The sequence below is a fragment of the Garra rufa genome, chromosome 19 (assembly GCF_049309525.1).
Source record: "Garra rufa chromosome 19, GarRuf1.0, whole genome shotgun sequence".
Taxonomy (NCBI): Eukaryota; Metazoa; Chordata; class Actinopteri; order Cypriniformes; family Cyprinidae; genus Garra; species Garra rufa.
The window spans coordinates 35,457,599-35,466,750 of NC_133379.1; the positions used below are offsets into that span (position 1 = coordinate 35,457,599).

Here is a 9,152-nt window from a genome sequence, read left to right on the forward strand (position 1 = left end):
AAACAAAGCAATCAGACATTTGATGCAACACTGAATCTTTTTTTGTACAACCGACAATACAATAAAATAAAACCTTTTGACGAAACAAACCTGGTAAATAGCGTGACCATTTTTTACTTTCAGTGATGTTTTTGTTCAATAAAAAATAGTTTATGTACATTTGCGCGAGGGATGATGCTAGCGTTCATTCCCCGTACTTCAAAAATACAGTAATTGGCACAAAATCTGCACCCATCGATTCAGTTCAGGCTCGCTAATCCAATCTCAAGACCCGCCCCCGGCGATGATGATGGCGTTGTGAGGTCATCATGGTATGCTAATAAGGGAGCCCTTTGATCATGTGACAGATGGCGCGTTAGAAAGATTCACAAATTTAACTATGGACTGATCAATTATTACACAAAGGATTTTTTTTATACTTCAGTAGATTTAAACAATGTACTGATGCACTTCCCATGAGCCTGAGCATTTCTGCCACCTGTAAATGTAAATCTACAATAAGATGAAATTGAATATATTAAAATGTGAACATAAAGGTGAAACTATAAGATAACTATAAACACTAACCTTCTCTAATTCAATGTTCTGGCTCTCAAACAGCATTTATGGCAACATTATGATTTCAAATAAAAAATAACTTTGACTCTTCCCTCATTTTATTTTTATTGCAAAAAAAAATTATATATATATATATATATATATATGCTGAAAAATGGTGACTTAAGCTTTTACTTGTACAGATATAATAATACTATAAATTATTATTTTTTAAATTCTAATTATTATAAATACTGTAACTTTTTGGAAATATTTTTAATATTTGCTTTTTTAAAAAAAATTCAAATGACATCAGACACTACAGACACTTGATTTTTGTTTTTTATCTTGATGAAAATATTCTTTTAGTTCAGTCAGTATTTTGTTGTCATTCATTAATTTTAGTCAATTTCTAGTGTCATTTGTTAATGAAAACATTTTAGTTCCAAATGTGTAAATGTGAAAACTGTCCCTGATATGAAAACATTAACATATATTGCTATTATGTGAGTACTAATTCTTTATGCTTTAGTTACATATTGTATATATTTTAAATACATTTATAAGCTTTATATTTCCGATTTTAGGTCATCTGGAACTTTTAAGTAAATTACTGTAACTGCTATAATTTTAAATGACAATGTTTTTAATAATTTTCTTTTTAAAACAAAAAATAAAACTATAAAAAAAATAATGTAATAAAATAACTTACAGAGGGATTAGTTAAAAAGATTTTCTACGGTAATCAACATAAAAAATAGTTCCAGCTGAAAAATCATTTCAGCTACTTTTAAAAATATAATAATACTATTAATTATTTAAAAAAATAAATAAATAAATAAATAAAACAAAACAAAATAAAGTAATAAAATAAAATGGTAAAAAAAATAGTAAAAAAAACAAAAAAACAATGTCAATTTCTTTTCTACGGTAATCAACATCAAAAATAGTTCTAGCTGAAAAATCATGAGTTACATTTTTACTTTTGAAAATATATTAATACTATAAATATCCTTTTTCTTTTAAATGATTATAAATATAAATAAAAAAGTAATAAAATAAAATAAAATAATAAAATAATATACAGAGGGATGAGTCAAAATGATTTTCTATGGCAATCAAAATCAAAAATTTGTTCCAGCTGAAAAATCACGACTTACATTTTGACTTATATATATAATACTATAAATATATTTTTTTATTTTAAATGATTATAAATATAAATAAAAAAGTAATAAAATAAAGTAATTTAAAAAAAAAATCTAAGAGTCAAAATGATTTTCTATGGTAATCAACATCAAAAATAGTTCCAGCTGAATTTTTTTTGATGTTGATTACCATAAAAAAATCATTTTGACTCATCCATCTGTATTTTATTTTATTTTAATTTATTACTTTTTGTTATATTTTATTTCTTAATTTATATTTACAATAATTTAAAATAAAAAACAATTTATAGTATTATTATATTTGTAAAAGTAAAAATAAACTTTATAAAAATTAATTTAACTTTAAATTTTACTAAAATAAAAAGTAATCCAATAAAATAAAAATAAAACAAAATAAATTAAAGTAATAAAATAATAAAAATAAATAATAAAATAAAATAGAAGGATGAGTCAAAATGATTTTCTATGGCAATATTGAAATATTGAAAATATTTGTAAAAGAAAAAATATTTATAAGCTCATATTTATTATATATATATATATATATATATATATTTTTTTTTTTAAATATAGATTTTCTATGGCAATCAATATCAAAAATAGTTATAAAAGTAATCTGGAACTACAATTAAATAAATAATAAAGATAATAATAATAAATAAAGAGGGATAAGTCAAAATGATTTTGTATGGAAATCAACATCATGCTCTGAATACTGCTGCTAAAACTTATATTGAAGCCGGACCGTTCTTTTAAGCACATCGCTAAACATCCAACAAACAACAACCCAAACCACCAGGAACCAAATGAACCAACAACCACCAGAACAACTACTAATCAACATCTTAAAATTACAGTGGACCTCTGAAACAATCACATGGTCACGTCGTTCAATCACTCAGATCTTCAGTACTTCAGATCAGGCTTTCAATCAGTGTTGACAAGTGAACGCGAGCGTTTAATAATAGAGATTAAGGCATGAACCTGAATATTCTCTCGAAACTCGACATATTTATATTAATATCTGTAAAAGAGTCTGTATAAATTCATAGTCAAAACGTCTGAGCTTAAAAAGGGATTCTCCCCGATTACATTTTGTACTTTAAATTCCATAGAATAAAGCCTGTGTGTGAAAATGCAATGTTTGGTTACGAAGCAGGATAACGCAAGAGCTTTTTTTCAACACAGAAAGACAGGAAGAGAGAGGATGAGCAGGGTGGAGGACAGGAAAAGAGGGAATAGATACATCATCTTATGACCTGCATTTCCATTATTAGTTCTAGATTGTTCTTTGGCTTTATCTCAGTCGGCTCCAAACCCACAATCAAGACTCAAGACTATTGTGCCTTTGTTCAGTCAATACAGAAGTGTGATGGAACGAAATGTAGAATGGAAATTCATTTAGTCTTGCACTACAGGATGTCAAAACCGGCAGTAAAGTACAGCGAAACACTAATATTTAATAAAATTGTCCATAAAAGGGGGCACATTTGTGTTTTCTACCAGGTCGAATGTTGGGACACAGCAACTTGTTCTCTGTTTTTCAAATTTTGGAGTCTTTTTTTAACGTTAGAGTCTCTTCTGCTCATCAAGTCTGCATTTATTTGATTAAAAATACAATAAAAACAGTAATATTATGAAATAGTTTTACAATTTAAAATAAATGCTTTCTATTTGGATATATTTTAAAATGTAATTTATTTTTGTGATGCAAAGCTGAATTTTCAGCATCATTACTCCAGTCTTCAGTGTTACATGATCCTTCAGAAATCATTCTAATATGCTGATTTGCTGTTCAAGAAACATTTTGTTTTATTATTATTATTATTATTATTATTATCATCAATATTTAAAACAGTTGAGTACATTTTTTCAGGATTATCTGATGAATAGAAAGATCCAAAGATCAACATTTATCTGAAATAAAAAGCTTTTGTAACATTACGCACTATACCATTCAAAAACTTTAACTTTACTGTTTTTGCTGTACTTTGGATCAAATAAATGCAGGCTTGGTGAGCAGAAGAGACATCTTTAAAAAAAAAAACATTAAAAATCTTACTATTCAAAAACTTTTGACTGATAGTATATATATATATATATATATATATATATATATATATATATATATATATAAAAAATCATAAACATAAATTCAGTCTAGCGTGTCCAAGCATTTGACTGATAGTGTTATGAGGAGCTGTTTGTTGCACTAACTTTAGGTAAAATTATTATACTACTATGAAAAAGGGAACAAAACAATTTCTCCTAAGAAGCAAACACAAGCTCTGATACTTATTTTATAGTTCAGCATCAATGAAGTTCAATCATATGTGTGCGGATCTCTGTATTTACCACTAGAGGGCGACAAGAGCATCTCTCATAATTTGTACTGCTGCATTCACATCTGTAGACCTTCAAATAATGGGAAAAAGAGGGTTAAAAAGAACTAGTATAATTTCTATTAAGCATGCATATATAGTAAATCATAAAGAAATTCTTAATGCATTTATGTAATAAATCAATAGTACGTTCTTATTCATAATTATAACCACAGTCGCAATACATTACACCCAATTTCAAGTGTGAAACCATCAGTATACTACAAGTCAAAAGTCTTTGGACAGTAAGATTTTTAATGTTTTTTTTTTTTAAAGATGTTTCTTCTGCTCACCAAGCCTGCATTTATTTGATTTAAAATACAGCAAACGCAGTAATATTTTGAAATATTTTTACTATTTAAAATAACTGCTTTCTATTTGAATATATTTTAAAATGTAATTAATTCCTGTGATCAAACCTAAGATTTCAGCATCATTACTCCAGTTTTCAGTGGCACATGATCCTTCAGAAATCATTCTAATATGCTGATTTGCTGCTCAAGAAACATTTATTATTATTACAAATATTTAAAACAGTTGAGTATATATATATATATATATAGAAAGCTTGGAGTCAGTATCATATTTTTTTTTCCTTTTTGAGAAAGAAATTAATACTTTTATTTAGGTTGGATGCTTCAAATTGATCAAAAGTGATGATAAAGACATGTATAATGTTACAAAAGATTTCTACTTTAGTTAAATGCTGTTCTTTGGAATTTTCTATTCATAAAAAAAAAAAAACTAAAAATTTTTGACTCAACATAATGTTTTTTGGAGCATCAAATCAGCATACCAGAATGATTTCTGAAGGACCGTGTGACACGGAAGACTTGAGTAATGATGCTAAAAAAAAATCAGCTTTGGAATAAATAGCATTTTAAAATATATTCAAATAGAATTTAAATAGTAAAAATATTTCAAAATTGTACTGTTTTTGCTGTACTTTGGATTTAAATAAATGCAGGCTTGGTGAGCAGAAGAGACTTCTTTAATATAACATTAAAAATCTTATCGTTAAAAAACTCCTGACTAGTAGCGTAAACCAGTGGTTACACTAACGTATTTCAATAATATACCAAATGAGTCCCTGACAATTTAAAACTGATCATAACTTTATAATGCATTAAGACTACTTTATTTATTAACTAAAGATTCAGTTTTGATCACAGCAACAACTTCAAAAAAAAAAAAAAAAGTTATTTTAAACAGTAAAACAGTAAAAATATTTTACTGTTTTTCCTGTACTTCAGATCAAATAAACGCAGGCTTGGTGAGCAAAAGAGACCTCTCCAAAAAATTTTTACTGTTCAACAACTTTTGACTGGTATTGTACATGCTTCAAAAAGTGCTACCAAAACCGCTGATCTACCCTTGTGACCACATTAAAGAAAAAAGAAAAAAGAAAAAAGGGAGGGAAACAGATAGAATCAGGAAGGATGAGAGAACAGGAAAGAGGAAAAATCAAAACCCTGCGAGCTGCTGAATGTGCACCGCATGCCTCAACCGCACAATGCCGTCCGAAGCGCATAAAAACTGTGATGCACCGCCAACCCTAAGAACAACAAAAAGCCGCTGCCATCTTACAAGGGCATTGTGAAATCATCTGCCAGAACAGCTGATGTCATGATGAAACTCCAACAACGCATTGAGTAAAAGGCTGAACGTCGGCCGAATATAAACATTTAATAGTTCCTACTCAGCTTGTCCGCGAGCCAATGCAATTCAGCTACGTGTCCAAATGCAACCCAGTAAAAATGAGGTGCGCAAATAACAAATGACACCAACGGTGACGTTTAATAAAAACATTTGTGTTTTTTTTAGAAAAAATGTCTGGTGTGACAGATCGAAAACAGCTTCAGCCAAACATCTGTTTAAAACTCATCATCGTGTTTGATTATAAAAGCACCTCTGGCGCTGGTTTTTGGCCTATGAAAGCGTTTGAAGCCTGTCTGCGATGTAAGATTACGACAGCGATATACAGCGGATCGTAGTACGGTGTGCATTTTAGGACATCCTCACACCTCAGCCATACGTCATGCCTCAGATTAAAGGCTTCAGGTCTCAGGAAAAACGACGCAGTGTTGCCAAGTCCGCAGTTTTCCCGCGTACTTGGGCTACTTTAAAGGGGTCATCGGATGCAAAACTAACTTTTACATGTTGTTTGAACATTATTGTGTGTTGGCAATTTGTGTACACAACCACCCTACAATGATAAAGATCCACCCAGTGGTATTTTTTTAAATAGTGAGTATAAGGGTTTTTATGCATCCTTGCAAATTACCTTTCTTAATAATGTGCTTGTTGGCAAGTTTTGCCGATAAACGCACTAAATGCAGCTAAATGCGACTAAAGTAAACATTACAGCTCGTAATCCCTCAGCAGAGAGGGGCAGGGCGAGCAGAGCTCATTTGCATTTAAAGGGCCCATGCGTAAAATGAGCTGATATTTTGCAGAGCTGATTATGACAAGGTAAAAGTTGTTTTTACACTACTATTGAGAATTTTGAACCAAAGTATATTAGAGACTTTTCATTAAGACCCTAAAGAATCATATGAACTTGTGGAAAATGGCCATCCGATGACCCCTTTAACACTGTTGCCGCGGGTGGTTTTTCATGTCCACGGGTTGAAACGATGTTATCTTTATCCCTTAGAATGCGAACTGTGCCAAAAAAAACGTTTATTTTACACCCTCCTCTCAATCGGAACGTGACTTTTACTAGGAGACCCTCCTTAAAATGCCATTGGGCTAGTTTTGGGTTAGTTTTGAGTAACAATTCGGCGAGATTTGTTGTGAAAACCTGGCAACCCTGAAACAACATCAGGTCTCAGAGAAATAGACATCGGATGAATCGGACTCAGATTAAAAGGCATTCGACAAAAAGACATCAGGTGGAACAGACGGACAAAGTTAACCTTACGAAAATTAACCATGGTTTTACTATAGTGAAAGTGTAGAAACATGTTTTTTGTGTGTGTGTGTATTGATTACCATTTGTATAACCACAGTTTTATTTGTAGTAAAACCATGTTTATTTTTCGTAAGGGTACTTTAGTACTATTTGGCAACATACAAGCTAGCTAGCTTAGTTGCAATATTATAAACTTTTTAAACATACACACAATACATTTTCTCCTCTGTATACAGTTTAATTAGTTTAGCATTTAATAAAACAATGAAATAGTTCTTCTTGCTCAACGAAATAGATAATTTTTTAATTCTTGAAAAAACAAACAAACAAGAAACTGCGGTTTGTTGTTGACAAATTTACATTTGTGAATATAAAATTTTAACAAAGTTTATAATAAAACAAGCATTGCTTTTAGTGGAGTCAGAATCACAATGTCCTACAATAATGCCATTGAAAGTTATGGATACATCTTGCTGGATATTATTATTAATAAATGAACCAATATTTTCCCAGAATTGTTCAGTATAGTGACAATTCAGAATAAATGACGTTCCATACCACTTTGCTTGTTCTGAACCGTGTGCGTGACGTGATGTCTTTTAGTCTGATGCCTTTTAAGTCTGTTTCGTCCGATGTCTAATTGTATGACACCTGTCATCGTTTTTCCTGAGACCTGAAGCCTTTCAGTCTGAGGCCTTGTCATTGTATGGCTGAGGTCTGAGGATGTCCTAAAATGTACACCGTACGGACCTCGTTTGTAAATAAATAATACTTAAAAATGGTGTAACACTTAAAATATGTGCAATCCCACCGGTTATGAGGGTGTGCTGGACTTTACGCGCAGTATAACTCTGAAGATAAGGGAATGTCGCATCCATTGCGTGAAGTAGGAATGTTAACCGTCATGTGTAAAATGTAAAAAGTATGCTAATACATTCATCGTAACAAAAACACACCCGCTCTCTTCCACACACACACTTGCTTCGTCAAGCTTCACGTTGTTACAGTATGTGTCTGGATATACAGTGTTTTCTGAGAAATATATTCTTTGTATTATTGGCTATTTATATCAAAATTATTGATTATTACACACCAGTCCTTGGAGTCTGAGAAAGAGTCATTCTGATACAGAAAGTGCCGGAATAATGTCGGCCCGCAGCGGGCTGATCCGTCGCAGTTTTTACATTCTCGCACACTGAATCACATTCAGTGCTGGTCTTCACTTCTTTCATTTTGGCAACTTGACATTTGCTTCTGTCCACAATATTGTGTCAAAATATTCCATCTGTGTTGAATTTTATTTAATCAGAAAGGGGGAAAAACGTGGTGTGCCTCAGGGCTCACTATTGGGTCCTTTTTGGTTTCCGAAGTAGGCCACTTCAGCCCAAATAAAGCCCTTTTGAAATTTTGATCTGTGATCCCACGTCTCTTGATGTTTTGTGTGCTATGTATAGTCACAGACCTCTCTGAGCATACACGTTTCAGTTCCATATTTGAGCATATATAGTATGTGCAGTCCTCTGCTGGACTGAGATCAGTCTTTTCTGTGTCAGACATTACAAAAAAATCACTTTCCAGAACAGAGGGGTTTTAAAAAACAAGAGAAGAAAGTGAAAAGATGCTGGAAGAGGACTGTATGCTGATAAAGTGCATTCGTTTTGTCGTTTTTACCCTTGTTACCGGGGCGATTGTCGCTAGGGGTGGAGCTTCATCGGGGAAACAGGGTCGCTGATCTGTGTTCGGTGGACGGAATCTCGGAGGCCCGGCGGAGATGCTACATTCACAGCGTGACCTCTGACCTTTGACCTCGGGAGGTAAGGGAGTCACGAGGGTCACGGAGGAGGCGGAGGCCGCAGGCTTTTGCATTTCATCTCGTCCAAGTTCTTCCAGTATTTGTAGTTTTCTGCCAAATGCTCCATCAGGCCTGGCAAACTGGCAAAGGCTGAGAGAGAAAGAGAGAGAGAGAGAAAGATTAGCTTTAGAAAATTAAGAATAGTTAATAGCCTGAAAAAAAATTGTTGAGGCTAAGAGAGGGAAAGAGAGAGAGAGTTAAAATTGAAATTAAAGAAATTAAAAACGCTTATAACTAAAATAATAATAATAAAACTAATATATATATATATATATATATATATATATATATATATATAT

General features: G+C 31.7%; 1 protein-coding gene across 1 annotated transcript in view; it reads right to left on the reverse strand.

Moving 5' to 3' along the window:
* Positions 1–2,156: 2,156 nt before the first annotated feature.
* The window catches only part of pde8b (phosphodiesterase 8B), a 73,112-nt gene continuing 66,116 nt past the window's right edge, over positions 2,157–9,152 (reverse strand). The window contains exon 22 of the mRNA XM_073824303.1: positions 2,157–8,943. Within this exon, the coding sequence (XP_073680404.1) occupies positions 8,834–8,943 (110 nt within the window). The 3' untranslated portion in view covers positions 2,157–8,833. The remainder of the gene's footprint in view (positions 8,944–9,152) is intronic.